Source organism: Eptatretus burgeri, chromosome 6 (assembly GCF_056783735.1).
Source record: "Eptatretus burgeri isolate ZD-2024b chromosome 6, Ebu_testis_v1, whole genome shotgun sequence".
In the NCBI taxonomy this organism is placed as follows: domain Eukaryota; kingdom Metazoa; phylum Chordata; class Myxini; order Myxiniformes; family Myxinidae; genus Eptatretus; species Eptatretus burgeri.
In genome coordinates, this window is record NC_140966.1 from 43,028,835 (window position 1) to 43,055,952 (window position 27,118).

General features: G+C 44.6%; 1 protein-coding gene across 2 annotated transcripts in view; it reads right to left on the reverse strand.

Annotated features, from left to right (window-relative positions):
* Positions 1-27,118, reverse strand: part of LOC147024650 (BAI1-associated protein 3-like) — a 180,727-nt gene that overhangs the window by 59,219 nt on the left and 94,390 nt on the right. The window contains exons 20-25 of one of the 2 annotated variants that reach the window (XM_085884765.1): positions 16,311-16,431; positions 13,072-13,149; positions 9,842-9,967; positions 7,233-7,376; positions 2,709-2,774; positions 708-787 (exon numbers count right to left, since the gene is read on the reverse strand). In XM_085884765.1, coding sequence (XP_085740891.1) covers positions 708-787; positions 2,709-2,774; positions 7,233-7,376; positions 9,842-9,967; positions 13,072-13,149; positions 16,311-16,431 — 615 coding nt within the window. Of the gene's footprint in view, positions 1-707; positions 788-2,708; positions 2,775-7,232; positions 7,377-9,841; positions 9,968-13,071; positions 13,207-16,310; positions 16,432-27,118 lie in introns of both variants that reach the window. The other variant, XM_085884764.1, reaches the window with a different exon arrangement.

Here is a 27,118-nt window from a genome sequence, read left to right on the forward strand (position 1 = left end):
CCACACTGCAAACATTGTTCCGGAATGGTTTGAGAAACATGATGAAGTGTTCACGGTGTTGCCCTGGCCTCCAAATTCTCCAGATCTCAATCCCCTTGAGCATCTGTGGGATGTGCTGGACCAACAAGTCGATCCCTGGTGGCTCCACCTCGCAACTTACAGGACTTGAAGGATCTGTTGCAAATGTTTTGGTGCCAGATACCACAGGACACCTTCAGGGGTCTTGTGGAGTCCATGCCTCCGTAGGTTGGCGCTGTTTTGGCGGCACACGGAGGACCAACAGCATATTAGGCAGGTGGTCATAATGTTTTGGCTCATCAGTGTGTGTGTGTGTGTGTGTGTGTGTGTGTGTGTGTGTGTGTGTGTGTGTGTGTGTGTGTGTGTGTGTGTATATATATATATATATACACACACAAACTTGGCTACTTTGAGACCTGGAAGAGCTCTGTTCCACCTTCTGAAACCAGCATATGGAGATAACAACTGATGACACACACACACACACACACACACACACACACACACACACACACACACACACACACACACACACACACACACACACACACACACACACACACACACACACGGATACCGTGAGAGCTTATAGGACTCCATCTGAGATGGGAGACCTGGGACCTAATACTGTGATGATTCGATGCCGTGCTTTGCAGTGGTATTGCGATAACCGAGTGTTTTTTGTCTACCTTGTGAGCACCTCCGATTCAAGAAATTGATGCACAGGAACCAGGTAGAACTTGAGAGAATCGTACACTTTATACTCAGCCTGAAACAGATCAATTTATGTTATCATAGATTGCTCGTTATTTGTCAATTTAGCACCAGTATACTGCAGAATATTTTGCTGTGGTTAGCATAAGTTAGTATTTTTCAATCAATGTACAATAAAAAAGCAGACAAATGTACAGAAGAGAAAAATTGCTTAAAAACATCAGTTTGAATGAACCTAACCCTATCAGAAGTTAAGCTGGCTCATACTTGGATGGGAGTCATCCATGTATGACTCAAACATAAAGATGTCAGTATAACTCAAAATGTAACATGCCAGCATTTGAGCTGTCTGGCCCTGAACTTGTTTTTTTTTTGTCTTCATTGTCAAGGCTCATATGAGAGCTAACACACAACGTACAGTAAGTGGGGCATGAGACAAGAGGGATGGGAGAGGGAGGGACAAAATAGTGGGGAACAGAGACATTAGGAGATCTGCGGAAGGGAGAGGGATGGGGCGGGGAACATGGGGAATAGAAGATGGACATTACAGGGAATTTCAGGAAGGAAAGCAGGGAATTTGAAGGAGGTGAGTTTGGGGTGGATTAACGGGGGTAGAAAAGATCGGGTGGTAGAACGGGGGTAGAACTTACACCATTGTAAGATTAAAACTGCTGGCCTGATATTTTGATGGCAGGTGAGAGGGCCATCCTTTGGGTGGAGATTTAAATCTGTGAACTTAAGTTGTAATAGTGGGGCAACTTAGCTAAATATAGCATTACAATTGTGCATTTTGTGAGGAAAGCACCAAATTTGGCACACTAGAAGCCTGTCATATTATAAACAGATTTGGATATTGGGCCATCTCAAATTCAGCCGCTGATGGCTGTGGCAGCCATTTTCCACTGCCATCAAAAATTTTGAGATAGCCCAATATCCAAATCTATTCATAATATGATAGGCTACTAGTGTGCCAAATTTGGTGCTTTCCTCACAAAATGCACAATTGTTATGCTAAGTTGCCCCACTATAAATGCTGATGATGTTTTGAAGTTAATGGTTTGAAGAAAAACTAGTACATCCTTGGAATGATATGGCAAATGGCCTTCCCCTATATGTAATTTGCTCATTGAAATGTAGAACACTTTATTTTACTAAAAATAGAGACAGTCTTCTTCTTTGAAATGCAGCAAAAGGCTGTGGGGTAGCATCATTGGCTGAGGCTGCAGCTGTGTAGGCTAAGGCAGAAATTTGTAATTTGGCCATGGTGCTGGCAACAGCTCGCCTAATCTTCACATAGGAAACCTGGGGTTTTTAACGTCCACCAACTAATGCCAGTGGGCAGGCTGCCTAGTTTAGCATCTATCTAAGGGTAGGCACACACATTGATGAATCACCCTGCCTGTGATCTGGCTTGAGATTCTCACCCTGGATAGACAGCTTCGAAGTGAGTGCATACCTCCTGGCCATCCTGCCAGCCATAATGCACACAGTGAAAAAATTAGTGGCCAGACTTCCTTAAGTTATCTATTTTATCCTTTAACAATCCATTTCTGTTTATTTCAAGTAAATTTTCTGTTCATTTTCAAAATATACAAAGTGAGTAGTTAAATTATATATTTCATGAAATTTTGTGAATTATCCATCCATCCATTTATTGGGACCTCTGCAGAACATTGGTACTGCCTAAGCAGTTTCCTGGGCTATTGGGCAAAATCCTGGACAGGTCACCACTCCAACACAGGATACCTGCAGGCTGGAACTCATTTTGCTGACCTCAGAAGGATGACCTCAACCCCACCTGGTATTAATTCAATAGATAAGAATGATTTGAACTCAGGATCTTAGAATCCCAAACCCACCACCTTAACCATAAAGCCAACACCAGGCATGTGAATTATCCTCAGGAAAGAAAAGGAAACAAATGAAAAATAAAGGTAAAGAATGAAAAAGCAAGAAGTGTAATAAAAGTAGCCAACCTTCTTAGATGACATATCATTGTTGTTCCCAAGCTCCTGACAATGCTTTTGCATATCACTTGCTATCTGCACCCAAAGAAAAGAAAAAAAAGGCATTTCAGATTAAACCCATCACATTACCATTGTCTATTTTATCACAAATTATGTTTTTCTCCCCAGCCCTCCAAAAATATCAGAGACATGGCACATAAAAATGAGCTCCGTCTGACCGACCGATCTTCTGTTCATGACCGTTCATCCGTCCATGTACTTTTGTGTACGTGATATTTCAAAAACCATGGAATATTTAGCTTTCATATTGCAGATGTCTATGACATTATCTCAACCTGATTAGAATATGGCTGTGATTGACTGAATTATGTTGCCATGACAACCATCTCGGTAACTTGGCTTGTATACTTGATATTTCAAAAAACATTTGAGATTTAGCTTTCATATCACGCAGATCTATTCCATATATATATATATATATATATATATATATATATATATATATATATATATATATATATATATATATATATATATATATATATATGTATATATATATATATATATATATATATATATATATATATATATATATATATATATATATATATATATATATATATATATATATATATATATATATATATATATATATATATATATATATATATATATATATATATATATTTACATATCTATATATATATATATATATATATATATATATATATATATATACATATACATACATATATGTACATATACATACATATATATATATATATTTATATTTATTTATATATATATATATATATATATATATATATATATATATATATATATATATATATATATATATATATATATATATATATATATATATATATATATATATATACACCAAGCTTTCATATACCAGCAAAAATGCTGGGCACCTAGATTATTAGCTCACTATTGTCTTGGAAGCTCTTGCCGTACCCATTGTATTGTTACGAGTAGATTACCCACCTATCCCTCATAGAGTGCATGTTTTCTGTCATGAACTTCTTTCCAAGGAAGGTGAAGAGGCTCTTGTTTCACCTTTTTATGTCACCTGAAACTGAGCATGTGGACATTGATGCTTGCAACAACATCATCATCTTTGTTGAATTTATTTTGCCTTTGTTTCTCGTTTTTCCATCTTTCATTTGTGGTTGCTTCCCCTCTTATTGAAAGATCACCAATGTTATTCTGTTTCATAAAATGTGCAGAAAAACAGTCAACTGTAGCCCCAGTCAATCTTCTTTTCATTATAAGCAAATAATGGAATCGATTTTCATGGCAGACAAAATCATCTACAGTCCTTATCCCCCCAAAAGCAATTTTGTTTTCAGCACCGTCATTCTACTCTGGACATTATGTTTCTCTTTATACACCAAAGATGGAAGCCCTGAATTTCCAGCAAGATATTACACGGAAGTCTTTCAAGATATATCTTGCACATTAAGCACAGTCTTGCATTTCACTTTGCTCTCCAAGCTTTCAGTTTTTGGCATCTCGCTTCAAGTCAGCTATGTAGGTTTAACGAAGCTTCAGGACGACCTATGGAAGGTAGCCACCATCAAAAAAAAAAACGATTCGTGAGTGGCACAAAATGTTTATGGAGACTGGCAGCATTCTACAGAGGAAGGGGATCTTCTTCTTCATCTTGGTTTCATTATCTTTCTTCTCACCACGCTCAGGGGCCGAGGGTCTCTGCCTTTTACCACCCCGGAGCTGTGGCGGCGCCTCCGGGCTATATGTCGGGGCAGGTGTCGAGCAGCCATTGGGTTGTATCATCATCCAAAACACGCAGACCATGTGCCCCACTTGGGGCACGGTATATGGGACAGCCAAGGATTACATGGTCTGCGGTTTGTTCCTCCACGTGACAATCACAAGCCGCAGATGGTGCCACATCCCATCTGTGCATATTTGAGCGGAATCGTCCGGCGCTGGTACGTAAACAGTTTATTCGTACCCAAGCCGGTCTTGGCAAGGGCATTCCAGTGGTATGGGAACCAATGTCGGGAATGAAAGTGCGGAGTCTGGTGGAGTTCGTCCGCCATTCCGCGCTCCAGTTGTGATCCGCCCAGTGAGCCGCACTGATGTTAAGGTCGTTAGCGTTTTTGAGCAACGACTGTGCGGCAGGCACAAATGGGTGTCTCAAATTCAATCGCCGGGGTTGCTCATTTGATGAAATAGAGAGCTTGGGATGGAGCAAATGGTTTGGCTCCAGTGGCTGGCGAGTGTGAGATAGAGTGGCTTCTTCACGGCGAAGCTCAGCGGGTTGGATGCCTTCGAGGATGGAAAGGTTGTCCGTTGGTGTGGGACGCAGGCATCCGGTCACAGTACGCAAGGCGCCGTTGATGGCGATGTCGATCTGGTGGGAATGAGCACTGCGGCACCAGATGGGCGCAGAGTACTCGGCGGTGGAGTAGACCAGGGCTAAGGCTGCTGTACGTAATGTGACAGCATCCGCACCCCAGCCGGAGCCCACCAGTCATCTTAGCAGCGCGCGCAGGATGTTAGCTTCTTGCGTAGTGACTCCAGGTGTCGGTGGTACGTGAGCGACCTGTCCAATGTTACCCCAATATATTTTGGCTCAAGGCAGAAGGACAGTGGTTTTCCATCGATGTTGAGGTTTATCTCACGTTTTGCTTCCCTGTTGTTCAAATGGAAAGCTGCCGACACTGTTTTGGTTTCGCTGAGCTTCAATCTCCATTTCTGGAGGTATGCCGATAAAGTAGACATGTCCTGGCTCAGAGTCCCCTCTAGTGTTTCCCACTTCCTTGCCAGCTATACGATCGCCATGTCGTCCGCATAAGCGTAACTTGCGGAGACCGTGTTCGGCAGGTCGTGGGTGTAGATATTGAAGAGGAGGGGGCCAGTACCGATCCCTGTGGGACGCCGTTCTTAAGGCATCATAACCTGCTTCGCTGTCCGCTTCCGGTGGTGAGGGTGAAGCTTCGGTTGTAGACAAGCTCCATGATCATCTGGACCATGTGTCTGTCTCAGAGCAGGCGAAGCAGCTTGGAGGTGAGGCCGTGGTGCCATACGGTATCATAGGTGGCTGTGAGATCATGGAACACAGCACCGGCCTTCTTTTTAGCCTCAAAGCAGTCCTCGATGTCTTGGGTCATAAGAGTGACCTGATCTACAGTAGATTTCCCGCGCCAAAAACCAGCTTGCTCCCGAGGGATAAGCGGATCTATAATTGGTTCGACGTGGGTGAAGATAAGACGCTCGAGGATTTTGAAGGGGACACAAAGAAGAGATATCGGGCGATAACTCTTCAGCTCCCCTGGTGGCTTATGAGGCTTGGGGATTGCGACTACTAGCGCTTCTCCAGATTTTGGGGATTTTGAGGTGGCGCAAGCAGGAAGAGAGGAATTCGCGTAACCAGGACTTCAATGCAGAGCCAGCATGACTCGAGTATAAGTTATGGGCAGATGTGATCGGGGCCCGGAGACTTGTGTAGCTTCAGTAGTTGGAGGGCGGTGGCAAGCTCATCCGGGGTGAAGTCATCGAAGATACTTTCGCCGTCTGGTGTTTCCACCCTCCAGAGGAGGAAGGGGATGCCAGCCAAGCACAAGTGGTGAAGATGTTGATGACATTTGTGAGTCGTTTGAGCACAGTCCCCATACGTACATCAAGATTGGATGATTATTTTGAAAATCTTGCAAATAAAACTTTGACAAATATTCTTTCTCAAGCAGCAAATGGCATCATTACATCCATTTCACTTTTTTTTAAAAATTCTAGTATGAATTTGGCACAGTAATTTGTGGACAAACTGTATATATTAAAAAAGCACAGCACTCTATAAGAGTCAATTTGTGATAAAACTGTTCAGCATGTTCTTAATTCATACATGAAAAGGCCCATAGAAGAGCTTCTAATAACACGCACACACGCGCGCGCGTGCGCACACACACACGTGCACACACACACACACACACATACACACACACACACACACACACACACATACACACACACACACACACACACCCACACGTATGTATATATTGGGGCAGTACATCCACGGTCGATAATTACCCCTCCCAACATGCCTGTGTGTGTGTTTCCACATTGCTAGCCAGCATTTGCTTCCAAATGTGGGTAGCAGGTGTTGAAACTAAGGTGCAATCAAATACGATGATGTAAAGGGCTGAGTGACCTGAAACATGCAATGAATATTTGGTGCTTGAGGAGAAAAATAATTCTGGGGCTAACTGCTTTCTACCACTATACTTAATCAGAAAATACTGAACAACACGTTACTAAAAAGAAAATTCCCCATTTTTTGCAAGACAACAATAAAAGTGTAAAATGTTTTTCTTTAAAACATAAGAGAATGTATAAAATGTATAATTAGCTATGCATATAATGCCTTAAATTTTCAAATTATGTGTTAGAATAGTGAACATCAGGAACAGCTGTGGATATTAAAAGTTTCCTTGATATATGTAAGGTTTGTGAATGAAATGTTCTTGTACTTTTGGTTCACACCTTCTGCACAAGGTCCTTCAACACTTGGGTTGCAGCAGCCTCCAAATTCTTACAATCTGGCTCGAGCTTGGCCTGCAATGCTTTTCCGGGCAGCTGCTTCAATTCTGATCCCAGGCATATGAGATTTCTGAACACCAGGCAATACTGTGGGAAAATAAATGCTGACACGTTGATTTAATTTCTCAAGGTTATGTGTAAAGAATATGAATTAGAATCATGCTTTTTTGATATGTACAATGTACATATATATATGTATATATATATATATATATATATATATATATATATATATATATATATATATATATATATATATATATATATACATACATGTATATATATCCATGAAAAACGATGACATTCCAACATCTCTCACTTGTAAATGCAGGGAATAACCAATCAGCTCTCAACTAATCGATTAAACCCAGGTGGCTAGGATGATATAAATATATCAACTCCTCGCATGCTCTTTCAGCCGAAGAAGCTGCATAAAGCAACCATGAAAGAGCTACCCGAGGTAAGCCCTTTGCCATTGAAAACTGGTCCTTTGGTGTTGAAAACCAATTAAACCGGTCTGGTAGCTGAGGGAATACATATTTCTTTCTGCACTGTTGGTGGGGAGTCACCAACAAGCGATGAAACCATTCTGGCAGCTGAGGGTGTGTGTGCAGCATTGGCATTCTCATGTGTGTACTGTTTGTGAATGTCTTTACAGCTGAAGAGGAACTCTGGGAAGGGTTTGAATCAGCAAAGGGATTACCTTGGGTAACTTTAATGGTTGCTTTATGCAGTTTTCTTTGGCAAGAAGAGCCTGGGAGGAGTCGATATGTACAGGGTGTCCCAAAAAATATACAACTTTCCATCTGCAAAGAGGATGGTCATAACATGTTTTTAAAAAAGATACATGGCTGGAAAGAAAGCTGAAAGGTTGAAGTTTATTGTACCAATGTCAAAATTGCCACCAAAATTTAAATTTTGGGATAGAATCATCGTTTTCTTTTAGACCACATGTTTGACGTCGGCTCCACGTTGTCATGTTCTCCATCATTTTGGGAAACGTTTCCTGAGGAATGTTCTGGATTTCTCGGTGGATGTTTTCCTTGAGCTGATCAAGAGTCTGAGGTCTAGGGTTTCCATAGATCCTGTCCTTGAGATACCCCCACAAGAAGAAGTCTGGAGGAGTAAGGTCAGGGGAATACGGTGGCCACTAAACGTTTTCGTAGAGGGAGATAAAGCGGCCCTCAAAATGTTGTTTGAGCAAACGCCTTGTTTGCTTGGCTGTATGGGGCGGTGCCCTATCCTGCTGGAACCACTGGGTTCTCATCTGGATCAGGTTGTTTCTCCTACGGGCCTGAGTACGTAGCTCAGGTAGATAGAATTCCTGAATCATTTCGCGATAGTTCCTCTGGTTTAACGTGTAAGTGCATCCCTGGTCATCTTCAAAGAAGTATGGACCAATTATCCCATACCAACCAACCGCCATCCACTTGGTGACTTTGAGAACAGATTGAGGCACCAGTTCAGTTGATGAATTACCAGGATTTTCAGTTCCCCAGTACCAAAAGTTTTGCTTGTTTACTTCCCCGGACAAGTGAGCATGGCATTCGTCCATCATGTGAAGTTTTTTGAGGAAGTCGGCATCTTCCTCCAATTTTCCTGAGAATCTATTTACAAAGTCTAGTCGTTTGCGTTTCTCTCGATCAGGAAGCACTGTTTCCGTTTGAATTTTGTATGGAAAGGCATGAATGTATTGGCGAAGGATCCTCTGAACGGTGCTCTTATGAATGTTTGTCTCAGCAGAAAGTCGTAAAATCTATTTTTTTGGACTCTGAACGACCGCCTGTCTCACCATTTCCACATTTTCTAAACTACGACCTGTCCTCTTCCAACCACTGTGACCCTTGTGAAGGTCACAGATGGTTCCCATATTGGTAAACTTTGCGATGGTGCACTTTATTGTCCGAAAGTTTGGTGCATGGCGCAAGTGGATACCGAAATGTCTCGACTAAAGATGTTGCACCTGTATGACACTTTTCTTCTGGTGCCAAAATTCAACAATTTTCGTCTGTTGTTGTATGGTCAGTCTGGCATTTTTCTGGTGCTTGCTTGGTATCAAAATAAACTTCAGAGTCTCTGCAACAAGAAATGAAGCATTAGTAACAAAATGACTGTTTTTTAGGATCAAACGAAGCATTTTAAAAGCTGTATATTTTTTGGGACACCATATATATAGAGAAAAAAAAAAAAAAATATATATATATATATATATATATATATATATATATATATATATATATATATATATATATATATATATATATATATATATATATATATATATATATATATATATATATAGCATTGATTAACCTTAAGAACCCTGAGCTCCTTGGACTTTCAGCTCCCCCACCCTGGGCTCCCTGAAAAATCTGGCCGCTTGGCTATATGGAGGTTTGAATAGTGACTGGTAAAATGGCCACTCAAGTTCAAAGGGGTTAAACTATGATTTTATTTGCGAGTGATATATCGTCTTTGTAAGCTCTGATGACCATTTTTATTGGCTAAGAGGAGGTTTAATGAAGCATCAGTTTTTGTCTTGTGGTACTTACCTTAATTGCCGTAGGAGTCTGGTGTGACATGCTTCTCATCTCTCCGTTTGGCATCTGGATGCTGCATAGAGCTGTGAGCTTGTTCCTCACTTTCTTCACATACTTCTCGCATATTTCACGAATCACCTGCTCACAAAATCAAAACACATACAAAACACCCATGGTAAATTAAAAAAAAAATATGAAAGATGATTGCTTTCATGGCTCATGATTGCCAAAGTTTCAATAAAAATAAAAATGAGATGGAAAGCATATGACATGGTCCTCATGAATGAAGAGATAGACGATGCACTTTTTCAATAATATGGTAATTAGTCAGGCTCAAACATCTACTCGAAATTGAAGAAAAATAACAAAAGAAACAGAAGAAAAATAAAATTGGACAGGTAGTCTAATGCTGAATGCATAATTTATAATGCAAAGCCCTGCCTACAATGCATCAGGATAGTCATTGTTCAGATACAATTTCCTTTAGAATTAATCTGAAATTAAATAATTCAGATGAGGTAATTATATTTAGGAAATCCTCCTCACTGAACTTCAAACATGACTTAATTTGTTTCATCATTTCTTCTTTTTCTTGCATATGGCAGCTTGGCTGAGAGTGAGCTATAATTTTGTTGAGGCACGACTATGCCACTAATGGTGTGCCCATATACACGTACACTGGTACTCATTTCGCTGACCTCAGATGGATGACAGGCTAAATCAACCCGACCTGGTGTTAATTCAGTGGGCCACAGCGCTCAAACTCAGGACTCTTTGATACAAAGCCAGCCACCCTAACTAGTAAGCCAATACCAGGCTTGTTTCCTCATTCAAAGTTCATCTTTCATTGAAACCTTATAGTACTTTTATGCTTGTTGTAAATCTACAAAGGTCCTGATGAGGTAGTCAACTCTGTGATAGGCTTGGCCGGATTTGTGTTAAATTTGGCAAAGTACTGAGTCAAAAGTCAACTCGTGTGAAAGAAAATACAATGGGATAGTCACCGTCCATATTACAGACGGGAGATATGACTTCAAGTCTCCTCCCAAAAACGTTTTGAAATTATTCACTGCATTTGCGCAATTATGTGAGTAATAATTGAAAAAAACTTTAATTGCATTTCTGATCATGGAGGAAAACAAAAAAAATTAGCAAATGTAACACCAAAAACCTTCGGAATTCATATACAGTACTGTAATAAAACTTCCATAACGGTTGGCAAATGGGTTTTGATATAAGGGATGGCAAACAGTCTTCAAGGCCTTTATCCATAGTTCAAGGGAGAACTCTTCTCTGCTATGGGCTGGAATCCCAGGTTCACATCTGTTTCTCCTGGATTCTGGAACATAAAGCTCTCAAAATTATTGGAATCTCTCATGATGATGCCAAAGCATAATGCCTGTTGCTTTGAAATCACAGGCAGGTCGGTGGTCTCTCTGTTTCCCATCATCTATTCTGCAACATTGCTCCCTCCACTCTCTCAGTCGTCCAACCCTCCCTTCCAAAATGCAGGCTGAGTCTATTATGTCACCTCAACTCAGACTTAGACTCAAGGCTGAGTCTGAGTCACCTCAACTCTTTTATTCCTCACTCCCATCTTTGGAACCACCTTTGGCTCAGGCTGTTCTGAATCACTCTTCTCTCCAGGGCCTTGAGCAGGCAGTACATGGCCACCAACTCATGTTATCCTCCATCCTGACCCATAATCTTTATTACCCTCATTAACCTTTCCTAACCAAACCCCCTTCTCTGTCTCTCTTTCTTTCTTTCTTTCTCTCTCTCTCTCAATCTCTCTCTCTCTCTCTCTCTCTCTCTCTCTCTCTCTCTCTCTCTCTCTCTCTCTCTCTCTCTCTCTCTCTCTCTCTCTCTCTCTCTCTCTCAATCTCTCTCTCTCTCTCAATCTCTCTCTCTCTTTCTTTCTTTCCTCTTCATTGTTTTGGTTGTGTACAATTGTTGCCCTGCTATCCCACCGTCAATTTAACCTTCCTATTCAATGAGCCTCACTCTTGTCGAAAAAAAAACAAAAACGAGAGACCTTAGCTTGGTTTTTTTTTAAATTTACAAAATAATACAACAAGCTTTCATGAAAAAAGACCATTTGACCATTTAAGCTTCAATCTTGGTCATGAAGGCTTCACCAGCATTGATCTAGATGTTTTTGCCAAATCTATAACTCAAGATGAAACGTAACTTCACCACTTCAATCCCTATTCCAAAGTTTGCTTTAAGCACAATGACTCCAATTTACTCCATAGATTGCAAGCAGAGCTTCAGTTGGGAAAATCACAACCTCTGGAATTCCAAGAGAATAATTCTGATCATTATGTTGGCCTATTGAAAACAACAAAGCGAAATGCTCAGGGTATATTATTTTCAAATATGAGAGACATTGAAAGAGAGCTTAAAAGAAACAGATGAGGTGAGTTGAGAGCACTCGTCCACAACGATTATGTTGAAAATTAAAATTTTCAGAGTTTTCTTAATCTCCCACTTCCTTCCGTTATCACCCCCCACCAATTATTGCACTATTCCAAATATGAATCTAAAAATCAAAGGATGCACTTATTGATGTTTTGAATGCTGTGGGAGAGTATTTCAATCCCCAGTCGAAAATCCTCCAGAATGGTGATTCAAGATGTTGGAGAAAATTTGAGGAAACTTGCTGGGAGTGAAACCCATCAAGGATGGGATGGCATGGGATTCGATAGGACAGGAGGACCATAGAACAACAGCCACAATAATCCCATAATGAACAGAGTAGATGTAAATGACGACAACAACAACCCTGCGATAGTTGGGCTTGACGTGCCCTCCACCAGAATGGCACAATTCCATCTCACATGGCGAATGCTTTGAGAAAAGTTGACTTTCAACTGGACTGAATGGAATAAATGCCAGGATTGCGAGTAAATTTAAATGCCGTAAGCAGAATTGTAAGACCCTTAATTTTGCCGACGAAATTTGTTGACAATGTAAGAAACAATGAGAGAGGAGATAGACAACAGAATCAGACATGGACAGACAGACGAAGAGACAGACACCATCCCATCCTTTTATTTTATACAGTTTACTAATACATATTCTCGCCTTCTATCGGGTCATTTTCTTGTTGAGCTTCAAAATCTACTTGCCAACATTCAGTCATTAAAATGTTATCATAGGCAATATCAGTAATGACACTCGCAAAACCAAAAACACATAAAGTAGCAATTGTTACAAGAACAGAAAAAAGCAGAGGTAACCTGGGCAAAGAGTGTGTAGTCATTTGGTGAAGCAGGCCATTCAAGTTCTGGAATTAGTTTGCAAAAGTCTTCAATGCTCTGCATCACATAACGGAGAGAACTTGTGTACTTTGCATTCTGCACATCAGGTTCCAACTGAAAAAGAGATATCCATTGATATTGAACATAAAACATGGAGGATTACTTAAGTGATGAACAGCATTGAAAAAGTTTATTTTCTTATTACCGACTCGTGGATTGTGCTTGACTTCTGCAAGCAGATGAACGAATCAATCAAATGAAAAATCATTGAGCAGTATGTGCTCGATTTATATGAAGTCCAAGCTCCACCCCTCTCCATACTGATGGAGTGAGACTTCATCGGACGTGTTTGTTTACAGATATTTTCCTTTATGGACAGTTTTGTGTTTTTCTTCTGGAATCGTTGCTTCGGGTTCCATCGGTATAACAAATTTCAATATTCTAGCCATCTAGAAAGTACTAAACATTTATATCAACGAGTCAGTGATTGAGATGATGGCAAGGAAAGAGCTTTATACATTAGATGAGCTCAAGATAAAGGTTAAAAAGAAGGCAACCCCAATATAAAAAATAAATTGTAAAGTCAATGGTGTTGCTTCAAGTCTTTATCTCTATGCAGTCCAATTAGGATCCATATTTGGAGAGTGTACACAAACGGATTGAGTGCATGGCCAAGAGGTACACATACTAGCCTCTAAGCTGTGTAGCCTTGGTATGAATCCCGACCCATCTATAAACTGTCATCCTGGTGTTTCACAGGCAGGGTCACCAATGTGTGTGCCGTTCCTCGGATGGATGTTAAACGAGCCAGCATTTGTTGGTGGATATTAAAGATCACACGGTGTCCTTCGTGGAGAGTCAGCGAGCTATCACCAGCACGAGGGCAAAATTCCAAATTCCTGCCCTAACCTGCAGAGGGTATTGCATCAGTGACACAGAATTTGACTTGTTTAATAAATCCAGTCGGCCACAGTTATTTTGGTATTTTAATGCTGTAAGACTTACAAAGTGACTGCAGTATTGAAAAAAGTGGAGAAATCCACTAATTACATATGTTCATGTTTTTAGCTCACCTGCAACGCAGTTCCCAGGAGCTTATGGGATGGCACGTCGTCCGTCTGTCTGCCCGTCTGTCCGTCTGTCTGCCCGTCTGTCCGTCTGTCTGCCCGTCTGTCCGTCAACAAATACTCGCAACTTCTTCTCTGAAACCATGCATACGATTTAGATGAATCTTTACTGGAATCTTAATCACCATGTATGTGCCAAAGTTAGTTCATGGCATTAAAAAAAAAAATCAGGCCCTGAGGGCATCTACAGGGATTCCCTCCAAAAGAGGTATTTGCTTTCTTCTCCAAAACTACATACACAACTCCAATGAAACTTCACAACAACCTTCATCACTCATGATGTACCAAAGCTTGTTCACACCATCAAAAAAAATTGGGGTCTAGGAGGGTCTACCCCAAAAATATGTATTTGCTTTTTCTCTGAAACCATACAAACAAGTTCGATGAAACTTGACCACAACTTTTATCACCCAAGATGTACCAAAGTTTGTTCATGGCATTAAAAAAAAAATCGGGCCCTAAGGGGGGGGGGTTCTTCGGTGGTTTCCCCCCAAAATACGTCTTTGCTTTCTTCTCAGAAACTACACATACACTTCTAATGACACTTGACCACAAACTTTATCACCCGTGATGTACCAAAGTTTGCTCATGGAAATAAAAGGATCGGGATCTGAGGGGGTATACGGGGGGAGTTTATAGGGGGAGTTTATGGGGGGGGGTTGTCCCCACAAAGAGATGTTTGTTTTCTTCTCGGAAACGACGCACACAATTTCGATGAAACTTGACCCGGACCTTCATCACCCATGATGTACCAAAGTTTGTTCGCATGATTAAAAAAATTGAGGTCTATAGGGGTCTACGGGGGGGGGAGGGGGGGGAGGTTGCCCCCAAAATAGGTATTTGCTTTCTAATGAGAATACACACGATTCCGATGAAACTTGACTACAACCTTCATCACTCATGGTGTACCAAAGTTTGTTCATGAGATTAGAAAAATGGGGGTACAAGGATGTGTAAGGGGGGGGGGGGTTGCCCCCAAATATGCATTTGCTTTTTTTCTTCAAAACTACACACAATTTCGAAGAAACTTGACCAGAACCTTCATCACCCGTAATGTACCAAAGGTTGTTCACACCATTAAAAAAACATTGTGGTCTAAGGGATTGTACATGGTGGTTGCCCCCCAAAAGATTTGCTTTCTTCTCGGAAACCACACACAATTTCGATGAAACTTGACCACAACCTTTGCCAGCTGTGATGTACCAAGGTTTGTTCATGGCATAAAAAACAAATCCATAGGTATTTACTTTCTTCTCCATTCTATATTTGGTGGGTCATCCATGCCTAGGAGTGGTTATCTGGTTATCTTATTTCGTCGTTACCAGGTGATTGCCCTGGGGTATTGCTCCTATATTTGAAGAATAGTAAACACAGATGTGAAGACTTTAAAATGTAAGCAGTGTTGGGTACAGTGGCTGTTTGAGGAATGTTGGTGAGGACACTCAACTGGGCTCCTTGTGCTCGTGGGTTCAAAATCCAGCTGAAAGCTGCAGTATTGAGGATTTGGATTCTAATCTTCAGGAAGTCCAGTTATTTTTTGGATTCCTGATAATTGCTTGCCTGGTGTTGGCTTAATGGCTGGAATGGTGGACTTGGGATCCTAGTGTCTTGAGTTGAAATCCTGCTTGGCTGTTTAATTAATACCACGTGTGGTTGACTCAGTCTGTCATTCTTCTGAGGTCGGCAAAATGAGTGCCAGCTTGCTGGGATGATTGAGCCATTTGAGTATCCTGTGTCAGAGTGATGACCAGTCCAGGATTCTGCCCAATAGCTCAGGAGACTGCGAAGGCAGCACTGATGCTCTGTACCCAATGGATGGTCCCAATGGATGGATGAATTGATGATAACTGCTGTGCCATAATTCCATTGTCAGTAAAATCCCAGCTTTTTCATAAATGACTCAGGGTGGGGTTAATCTGTCTGCCCCATCTTGTCTGTTCAACATGCACTCATTGTGGTTGACTCTTATTCGCTTCCATTATTTACAGGTTATTCTCAAGTACTTCCAACTTGTATTAAAAAAAACAAACAAATATAATTTGTATTCTTTGTAGTTATTCTAACTGAAGCAGTCAATTAAAAACAACTCACATTATCCTGAGAAATCGAACTCTTCATTATGTTCAGCATCTTTTGCTTCCATTCTGTCAGCCATGATTGCAGTGCAGGAGCAAAGCATGCTGGAATGTCATCAAGAGGAGGTTGTGCTGTGCTGCAAAAGATAGGACGTGTTAGCAGTCATGATAATATCGCTGCCAGAAAGCGCTTTTACTTATAATTTACTTTATAAACTTTATGCAAGATTTAGACACAGTTTATCATTCTTGAGCTGGCTTTGAGAAAGTATGGCAGGAAAAAAAAACCTGAAACATAAAGGGTGTTTGCAATTGTTGTATAACACTGCACAATTCGGTTCAAAATTATGAAAGCGAGTTGATAAGTTTTTCATTCGTATCCATTTTTGGAAGTAGTGTAACTCAGTTACACATGATCTTGAATGCATCTACTATCTGCTGTTTCCTTTAATGCGATGCAGTAGACCTGGAATTTTACTTTCTTCTTCTCTTCCTCTTCCTTTTATAAGGGGTGAGGTCCGATGGCACCAAGCTTCTGCCCTGCCTTGACCACGATACTCCTTCACCTCCCTCTGTCCTCAGCCAACTCTCTTTACTCCTTTTCATTGAATCCTTGGTGGCCACCATCTTGGTTAAAATGGAGTTGCATAACTTAATATTAAGTTTAACTGTTGTATTTATGCATTATGCAACTCAGTAATGCAACAAACTTGAACACAACTTTGTTCATCTTAATGATAAGAGGAACATTAAAAAAAGTTATCGGATTATATTTTTGTTTACAGTCGAGGCTCGTGGAAGAGCTGGAACTCAGAATGAATCAGGACAAAACATAACAAAAGGAACAGCAGAAGGAGAAAGGGGAAATGCCAACAAAAGGGCCAAGGGAGAAAATAGAGAAAGATGGACAAACAAGGGATGCAGGTAATGATGAGGGGTAGGGAGAATGCAAGGAGAGGACAAGATGGATACAGAAGCAAAATTTTGGAGGGGGGTGGAATTGGTGGTGGATTTATGGTTGGAGAAAATATAATTTTGGATTGGGGATGATCTGAGATGGTGGTGAACAGCTGTCTTGAAAACCTGGAGGGAAGAATGAGATTGAAGAGAATATGGAAGTTGGTTCCACAGGTGAGAAAAGAGAGGAACAAATGAATGGAGGTGAGCAGTGGTTCTGGATTTTGGCAATTTCACCAGAAGTTGGCAGCCCAGAGGGGAGAGCAGTATTCCATCAAGCTGCGGATGAAGGCCTCATAGGTAGAGAGGAGTTCAGGTGTTCCAAGGATGGACTTTGTACGATGGAGAAGCCCAGTCGGCTTTGGGGGCCAACTTTGAAATGTGGTTTTCCCAAGCGAGATCATGGCTGACCGGGAGACCTAAGAGTTTGAGTGACTGAACTTCTTTGAGAGGGTTGTTGAGAAAGTAGATGGGATGGTTTACACTATGGTCCTTTCGGAGAGAGAGAATGAGTGTATGGGATTTCGAAGGGTTAAAAGACATATTCCAAGCAGTTGACCAGTTTGTAATTTTGTCAACGTCTAAAAAGAGGGATCAGGGTGCTGCCTGCTGTCACAAGGTTGAGGAATGTCAGCAGAGGGTGGAGTCATCAGCAAAGAGATAAAAAGGATTTTCTAGAGAGCCAGAGAGATCATTGATGAAGTTTAAGAAGGGGTGGGGCAAAGAATACTGCCTTGTGACACTACAGCCTTGAGAGGGAGAAGAAAAGAAAGGAAAACCATTGAGAGCCACATTTTGGCAGTGACAGTGGAGGAGGTCACTAACCCAAGAGTGGAGTTGGCCTTGGATGCCATAGGCAGAGAGTTTCGAGAGCAAGACAAGGTATCAAAATCTTGAGACATTCCAGAGAGACAGCCTTGATCTCATGTCTGATATTGAGGGCCTCCATCCACATTTGGGAGAGCAGAAGCAGCATGTCCAAAGTAGAGTGACATGGTATGAATCCAAATTGATGTATGAGATGTGGTCATTGGAAAAAAAAGGAATGATTTTATGTCGACTGTGATGATGGATTCCATGACCTTGCTGATGATTGTAAGTAAGCTAATTAGTCTGTAGTTAATCCGTTTTTCTATCCTTTTATATAATACAGATGTCTGCCTTCCAAGTAGATTGAAGATGACCAAGGGCAAATTATAGGGTGAAAAGGGAAAAAGAGAGGAAGTGCAAGAGAGAGGGAGGAAGTGCGAGAGAGAGAGAGAGAGGAAGTGCGAGAGAGAGAGAGAGAGGAAGTGCGAGAGAGAGAGAGGAAGTGCGAGAGAGAGAGAGGAAGTGCGAGAGAGAGAGAGAGGAAGTGCGAGAGAGAGAGAGAGGAAGTGCGAGAGAGAGAGAGAGGAAGTGCGAGAGAGAGAGAGGAAGTGCGAGAGAGAGAGAGGAAGTGCGAGAGAGAGAGAGAGGAAGTGCAAGCAGAGAGAGAGAGAGAGAGAGAGAGAGAGAGAGAGAGAGAGAGAGAGAGAGAGAGAGAGAGAGAGAGAGAGAGGGAGAGAGAGAGAGAGAGAGAGAGAGAGAGAGAGAGAGAGAGAGAGAGAGAGAGAGAGAGAGAGAGAGAGAGAGAGAGAGAGAGAGAGAGAAGTGCGAGAGAGAGAGAGAGAGAGAGAGAGAGAGAGAGAGAGAGAGAGAGAGAGAGAGAGAGAGAGAGAGAGAGAGAGAGAGAGAGGAAGTGCGAGAGAGAGAGAGAGAGAGAGAGAGAGAGAGAGAGAGAGAGAGAGAGAGAGAGAGAGAGAGAGAGAGAGAGAGAGAGAGAGAGAGAGAGAGAGAGAGAGAGAGGAAGTGCCTTCCAAGTAAGATGAGAAGATGACCAAGAGAGAGAGAGAGAGGGTGAGAGAGAGAGGGAAGTGCGAGAGAGAGAGAGAGAGAGAGAGGAAGTGCGAGAGAGAGAGAGAGAGAGAGGAAGTGCGAGAGAGAGAGAGAGAGAGAGAGAGAGAGAGAGAGAGAGAGAAGTGCGCAGAGAGAGAGAGAGAGAGAGAGAGAGAGAGAGAGAGAGAGAGAGAGAGAGAGAGAGAGAGAGAGAGAGAGAGAGAGAGAGAGAGTGGGAGGGGAGAGAGAGAGAGAGTGCGAGGGAGAGAGAGTGTGCGAGAGAGAGAGAGTGCGAGAGAGAGAGGCGAGAGAGAGTCAGGGAGAGAGAGTGCGAGAGAGAGGCGAGAGAGAGAGTGCGAGAGAGAGAGTGCGAGAGAGAGAGGTGAGAGAGAGTGCGTAGCTAGAGAGAGTGCGAGAGAGAGAGTGCGTAGAGAGAGAGTGCGCGAGAGAGAGAGAGGCGAGAGAGAGAGGCAGAGAGAGAGTGCGTAGAGAAAGAGAGGCGAGAGAGAGAGAGTGCGAGAGAGAGAGTGCGAGAGAGAGAGGGAGAGGTACAGGAGAGAGAGAGAGAAGTAGAGAGAGAGAGAGTGCGTAGAGAGAGAGAGAGTGCGAGAGGGAGAGGCGAGAGAGAGAGAGAGCAGAGAGAGAGAGTGCGAGAGAGGAGAGTCTGCGCAGAGAGAGAGTGCAGAGAGAGAGAGAGAGAGAGAGAGAGTGCGAGAGAGAGAGAGTGCGAGAGAGAGTGTAGAGAGAAGAAGTCTTGAGAGAGAGAGTGCAGAGAGAGAAAGAGAGTGCGAGAGAGAGCGAGAGAGAGAGAGAGTGCGAGAGAGAGAGAGCGTGAGAGAGAGAGTGTGAGAGAGAGAGTGCGGAGAGAGAGGAGTGCAAGAGAGAGGCGAGAGAGAGAGAGTGCGAGAGAGAGAGAGAGAGTGCGAGAGAGAGAGAGGCGAGAGAGAGTGCGAGAGAGAGTGCGAGAGAGAGGCGAGAGAGAGAGAGAGAGAGAGAGGAAGTGCTGAGAGAGAGATAGTGCGAGAGAGAGAGTGCGAGAGAGAGATATGTGTGCAGCAGAGAGAGAGAGAGGCGAGAGAGAGAGAGAGAGTAGAGAGAGAGAGAGTGAGAGAGAGAGTGCGAGAGAGAGAGTGCGAGAGAGAGAGAGGCGAGAGAGAGTGCGAGAGAGAGAGAGAGTGCGAGAGAGAGAGTGCGAGAGAGAGAGAGTGCGAGAGGGAGAGTGCGAGAGAGAGTGCGAGAGAGAGAGAGTGCGAGAGGGAGAGTGCGAGAGAGAGAGAGTGCGAGAGAGAGAGAGTGCGAGAGAGAGAGTGCGAGAGAGAGAGAGAGAGTGCGAGATAGAGAGAGAGTGCGAGAGAGAGTGCGAGAGAGAGAGAGCGAGAGAGAGTGCGAGAGAGAAAGAGAGTGCGAGAGAGAAAGAGAGTGCAAGAGAGAGAGAGAGCGCGAGAGAGAGAGTGCGAGAGAGAGAGAGTGCGAGAGAGAGAGTGCGAGAGAGAGTGCGAGAGAGAGAGTGCGAGAGAGAGAGTGCGAGAGAGAGAGTGCGAGAGAGAGTGCGAGAGAGAGAGTGCGAGAGAGAGAGAGCGAGAGAGAGTGCGAGAGAGAGTGCGAGAGAGAGAGTGTGAGAGAGGGAGTGCGACAGAGAGAGTGAGAGAGAGAGAGTCACCCGAGAGAGAGTGTCGAGAGAGAGAGAGAGAGGCGAGAGAGAGAGTGCGAGAGAGAAAGTGCGAGAGAGAGAGAGTGCGAAGAGAGAGAGTGTGAGAGAGAGTGCGAGCTAGAGAGTGCGCAGTGAGAGAGAGATCTGCGAGAGAGAGAGGCTGAGAGAGAGAGGTCTGCGAGAGAGAGTCACGAGAGAGAGAGTCACGAGAGAGAAAGAAGTGCTCGAGAGAGAAAGTGCGAGAGAGAGAGTGCGAGAGAGAGAGAAGAGTGCGAGAGAGAGAGAGAGTGCGAGAGTCACGAGAGAGAGAGAGTGCTGAGAGAGAGTGCGAGAGTCTAGAGAGAGTGGGAGAGAGAGTCTGCGAGAGAGAGAGTCACGAGAGAGAGAGAGAGTGCGCAGAGGGAGAGAGTGCGAGAGAGAGAGAGAGTGCAAAGTAGGGAGAGAGTCTCAAGAGAGAGAGAGAGTGCGAGAGAGAGAGAGTCACGAGAGAGAGAGAGTGCGCAGAGAGAGAGAGGTGAGAGAGAGAGTCTCGAGAGAAAGAGAGAGTCTGCAGAGAGAGCGCGAAGAGAAGGTGGAGAGAGAGAGTGCGAGAGAGAAGAAGAGTGCGTGAGAGAGAGAGTGTGAGAGAGAGAGTCTCGAGAGAGAGAGAGTCTCGAGAGAGAGTCTGAGAGAGAGGGTAGAGAGAGAGTCTCGAGAGAGAGTCTGAGAGAGTCTGAGAGAGAATACGAGAGAGAGTCTGCGAGAGAGAGAGAGTCACGAGAGAAAGTGCGAGAGAGATAGTGCGAGAAAGAGTGCGAGAGAGAGATAGTGTGAGAGAAGAGAGAGTCTGAGAAAGAGAGTCACGAGAGAGAGAGAAAGTCTGTGAGAGAGAGAGTCACGAGAAAGAGAAGTCACGAGAGAGAGAGAAGTCTCGAGAGAGTACGAAGGGAGAGAAAGTCTGAGGGAGAGAGTGTGAAGAGAGAGTCTGAGAGTGCGAGAGTCTGAGAGAGAGTCTGAAGAGAGAGAGTCTGTGAGAGGAGAGAGTGCGAGAGAGAGAGAAGTGCGAGAGAGAGAGAGAGAGAGTGCTGAGAGAGAGTCAGAGTGAGAGAGAGAGAAGTCTTGAGATAGAGAGTGTACAGGAGAGAGGCGAGAGTCACGAGAGAGAGTGCGAGAAAGAGAGAGAGTGCGCAGAGAGAGAGTCACGAGAGAAGAGAGAGAGAGAGTCACGAGAGAGAGAAAAGAAAGTGCAAGAGAGCGCGAGAGAGAGAGTGCGAGAGAGAGAGTCTCGAGAGAGGAGAGTGCTGAGAGAAAGTCACGAGAGAGAAAGTCTGCGAGAGAGAGAGTCTGAGAGAGAGAGTCTCGAGAGAGAGTCTGAAGAGAGAGAGTCACGAGAGAGAGAGAGGCGAGAGAGAGTGTGCTGAGAGAGAGAGTGCGAGAGAGAGAGTGCGAGAGAGAGAGAGAGTGCGTACAGAGAGTCACGTAGAGAGAGAGTGCGAGAAGAGGAAGTGCGGAGAGAGAGAGAGAGGGTCACGAGAGAGAGTTCTGAGAGGGAGAGAGAGAGTGCGACGAGAGAGAGAGAGTCTGAGAGAGAGTCACGAGAGAGAGAGAGTCTGAGAGAGAGAGTGCTGAGAGAGTCTGCAAGAGAGAGAGAGAGTCTGAGAGAGTGCTGAAGAGAGAGTCTTGAGAGAGAGTCTGAGAGAGAGAGAGTCTGAAGAGAGAGAGAGTGCGAGAGAGTGTGCGAAGAAGAGAGAGTCACGCAGAGAGAGTGCGAGAGAGAGAGTGGGAGAGAGAGTGCATGAGAGAGAGAGTCTTGAGAGAGAGAGAGTCTTGAGAGAGAGAGAGTCACGAGAAGAGAGAGAATCTGCGAGGGAGAGAGTGCAAGAGAGAGAGAGAGTGCGTAGAGAGAGAGAGTCTGAGGCAGAGAGAGAGAGTGCTGAGAGAGAGAGAGGTGGGAGAGAGAGAGTCTGAGAGAGAGAGAGAGTCATGAGAGAGAGAGAGTGTGAGGGAAGAGAGAGAGTCTGAGAGAGAGAGAGTACGAGAGAGAGTCTCGAGAGAGAGAGAGTGTGAGAGAAGTCTGAGAGAGAAGTCTGAGAGAGAAAGTCTGCGAGAGAATACGAGAGAGTGCTGAGAGAGAGAGTGCTGAGAGAATCTGAGAAAGTCATGAGAGAGAGAGTGCTGAGAGAAAGTCTGCAGAGAGTCTGAGAAAGTCTGAGAAAGTCTGAGAAAGTCTGAGAAGAGAGAGTCTGAGAGAGAGTGCTGAGAGAGAGAGAGTGCGCAGAGAGAGAATGCGCGTAGAGAAAGTCTGCAGAGAGAGAGTCTGCAGGAGAGAGTGCGTAGAAGAGAAGTCTCGAAAAAGAGAGAGAGAGTCTGAGAGAGAGTGCTGAGGGAGAAAGTGCGTAGGAGAGAGTGCGTAGAGAGAGAGAGAGAGTCACGAGAAAGAGAGTCAGAGAGGCGTAGAGAGAGAGTCACGAGGAAGAGAGAGTGCGCAGGAGAGAGAGTCTGAGAGAGAGAGAGAGTGGCGAGAAAAGAAGAGAGAGAGTCACCCACGAGAGAGAGTCACGAGGCGAGAGAGAGAGAGTGCGTAGAGAGAGAGAGTGCGCAGAGAGAGAGAGAGCCTTGGGCAGAAGAAATCTGAGAGAGAGTCTGAGAGAGAGAGTGCTGAGAGAGTCACGAGAGAGTCTACGAGAGGAGAGTGCTGAGAAGAGAGAGTCTGAGAAAGTCTGAGAGAGAGTGCTGAAGAAAGAGAGAGAGAGTGCTGAGAGAGAGAGTCTCGAGAGAGATAGTCTTGAGGGAGAGAGAGAGAGTCACGACAGAGAGAGTCGAGAGAGAGAGAGAGAGTGCGCAGAAAGTCTGAGAGAGTGCGAGAGAAAGTCTGAGAGAGAAAGTCTGAGAGGGAGGAGAGAGAGAAGTGCTGAGAGAGAGAATCTGAGAGAGAGTCTGAGAGCGAGAGAGTAGAGTCTGAGAGAGTCTGAGAGACGAGAATCTGAGAGCGAGAGAGCGAGAGAGTCTGAGAGAGAGTCTGAGAGAGAGTCCTGAGAGAAAGTCACGAGAGAGAGAGAGTCTGAGAGAGAGAGAGAATCACGAGAGAGTGTCTGAGAAAGTCTGAGAGAGAGTCTGGCGAGAGAGAGAGAGTGGGAGAAGTGCGAGAGGAGAGTCACGAGAGAGAGAGGAGTGCGAGAGAGAGAGTCTGAGAGAGAGAAAGTCTTGAGAGAGAAAGAGAGGCAAAGAGAGAAAGAGAGTGCACGAGAGAGAGAGTCTGCGAGAGAGAGAGAGTGCTGAGAGAGAGTGTGAGAGAGAGAGTCACGAGAGAGAGAGAGTGCGAGAGAGAGAGAGAGTGTGAGAGAGAGAGTGCTGAAGAGAGAGTAGGCGAGAGAGAGTCTGAGAGAGAAAGGCAGAGAGAGAGAGAGTGCGCAGAGAGAGAGTGCGTAGAGAGAGAGTCTGAGAGAGAGAGTCTGAGAGAGTCTGAGAGAGAGTGCTACGAGAGAGAGTGCTGAGAAGAGAGAGTGCGTAGAGAGAGAGAGTGCGAGAGAGTCTCGAGAAAGTCTGAGAGAGAGAGTCTTGAAGAGAGAGAGAGTGCGAGAGAGAGAGTGCGCAGAGAGAGAGTGCGAGAGAGAGTGCGAGAGAGAGAGTGCGAGAGAGAGAGAGAGTGCGAGAGAGAAGTGCAGAGAGAGAGAGTCACGAGGAAAGTCTGCAGAGCAGAGAGAGAGAGTCACGAGAAAGAGAGAGTCACGAGAGAGAGAGTCTTGAGGAGAAAGTCTGAGGGAGAGAGTGCGACGAGAGAGTGCGAGAGAGAGAGTCTGAGAGAGAGAGAAAGTCTGAAGAGCAGAGAGTCACGAGCAGAGAGTGTCTGAGAGAGAGAGTGCGTAGAGAGAGAAAGTCACGAGAGAAAGAGAGAGAGAGTCTGAGAGAGAGAGTGCCGGAGAGTGCGAGAGAGAGAGTGTGAGAGAGAGAGTCTGAGAGAGAGAGTCTGCAGAGAGAGAGAGAGTCTGAGGAGAGAGAGAGAAAAGTGCGACGAGAGAGAGATAGTGCGAGAGAGAGATAGTGCGAGAGAAAGATAGTGCGAGAGAGAGAGAGTCACGTAGAGAGAGAGAGAGTCTGCAGAGAGAGAGAGAGAGTGCGAGAGAGAGTGCGAGAGAGAGAAGGGAGAGTGCTGAGAGGGAAGTCTCGAGAGAGAGAGTCTCGAGAAGGAGAGTCTGGCGAGAGAGGGAGAGAAGTGCGAGAGAGAGAGTGCGAGAGAGAGTGCGAGAGAGAGCGGTGCGAGAGACGAGAGACGAAGCGAAAAGAGTGTAGAGAGAGGCGAGAGAGAGAGAGTGCGCAGAGAGAGAGAGAGAGAGAGAGTGCGAGAGAGAGAGAGAGAGAGAGAGAGAGTGCGAGAGAGAGAGTCTCGAGAGAGAGAGAGAGTGCGAGATAGAGAGAGTGCGGTGCAGAAGTGCGTAGGGAGAGAAGCGAGAAAGTCTGAGAAAGAGAGTCTGAGAGAAAAGTCACAAAGAGAGAGAAGCCCATGAGAAGAAGAGTGCGAGAGAAAGTCTCGAGAGAAAGTGCTGAGAGAGAATCGTAGAAGAGAGAAGTCTGAGAAAGTCTGAAGAAGAGAGTCACGAGAGAAAGTCTGAAGAAGAGAGAGTGCTGAAGAGAAAGTCACCCGAGAAAGTGCGGAGAAAGTCTGAGTAAGCAGAGAGTCTGAAGAGAGAAGTCTACGAGAGAGTCACGAGAGAAGAGAGAGTCACGAGAGAGAGAGTGCGTAGAGAGAGAAGTCACCGAGAGAGAGTGCGGAGAGAAAGTCTGAGAGAGTCTGAGAGGGAGAGAATACGAGAGAGAGAAGTCACGAGAGAGTCATGAGAGAGAAAGTGCGAGAGAGAGAGAGTCTGCGAGAGAGAGAGAGTCTGAGAGAGAGAGAGAGTGTGAGAGAGAGTGCTGAGAGAGTCACGAGAGAAAGAGCGCGTAGAGAGTCTGAAGAGAGAGTACGAAGAGTGTGCGAGAGAGAGGCGTCTGAGAGAGAGTCTCGAGAGAAAGTCACGAGAGAGAAGTCTGAGAGAGAGAGAGAGTCTGAAGAGAGAGTCTGAGAGAGAGTGCTGAGGAGGAGAAGAGTCTAGAGAGAGAGAGTCTGAGAGAGAGAGAGTCTGTGAAGAGAATCTGAAGAGAGAAAGTCTGAGAAGAGAAAGTGCGTAGAGAGAGAGAGTGCTGAGAAAGTCTGAGAGAGAGTGATCTGAGAGAGAGAGTCTGAGAGAGAGAGAGAGTCTGAAGAGAGAGAGAGTGGCTGAGAGAGTCACCGAGAGAGAATACGAGAGAGAGAGTCACGAGAGAGAGTCACGAGAGAGAAAGTCACGAGAGAGTCACGAGAAAGTCACGAGAGAGAGTCTGAGAGAGAGAAGTCTGAGAAGCGAAGTCTGAGAGAGAGAGTCTGAGAGAGAGAGAGTCTGAGAGAGAGAGTCTCGAGAGAGAGAGAGTGCGCAGAGGGAGAGAGAGAGAGTCTGAGAGGGAGAGTCTACGAGGAGAAAGTCTAGAGGGAGGAAAGTGCGAGAAAGAAGGTGCGCAGAAAGAGAGTGCGTAGAGAGAGAGAGTCTGAAGAGAGAGAGTCTGAAGAAAGTCTGAGAAGAGAGAGAGTGCACGTAGAGAGAGAGTCTCGAAGAGGGAAGTCACTGAGAGAGAAAGTCTGAGAGAGAAGAGAGTCTGAGAGGGAGAGTGCGAGAGTGTGCGAGAGAGAGAGAGTGCTGAGAGAGAGAGAGTCTGAGAGAGAGAGTCTGAGAGAGAGAGAGAGTGCGAGAGTCACGAGAGAGAAGTGCGTAGAGAGAGAGAGAGTGCTGAGAGAGAAGAGAATCTGAGAGAGAGTGCTGAGAGAGAGAGTCACGAGAGAGAGAAAGTCTGCGAGAGAGAATGCGAGAGAGAGAGAGTGCTGGTGAGAGAGTCTGAGAGAGAGAGAGTGCTGAGAGAGAGTCTGAGAGGCGAGAGAGAGAGTCACGAGAAAGTCTGAGAGAGAGTCTGAGAGGGAGAGTGTGCTGAGAGGAAGAGTGCTGAGAGAGAGAGAGTCACGAGAGAGAGTGCTGAGAGAGTCACGAGAGAGTGCGAGAGAGAGAGAGTCTGAGAGAGAGAGAAAGTCTGAAGAGACAGTCTGAGAGAGAGAGAGAGTCTGAGAGAGAGAGTCTGAGAGAGAGAGTCTGAGAGAGAGAGAGACAGTCTGAGAGAGAGACAGTCTGAGAGAGAGACAGTCTGAGAGAGAGACAGTCTGAGAGAGAGACAGTCTGAGAGAGAGACAGTCTGAGAAAGTCTGAGAGAAGTACGAGAGAGAGAGGAGTCACGAGAGAGGAAGTCTGAGAAGAGAGAGTCTGAGAGGAAGTCTGAAGGCAGAGAGAGAGAGAGTCTGAGAGAGAGAGAGAGAGAGAGAG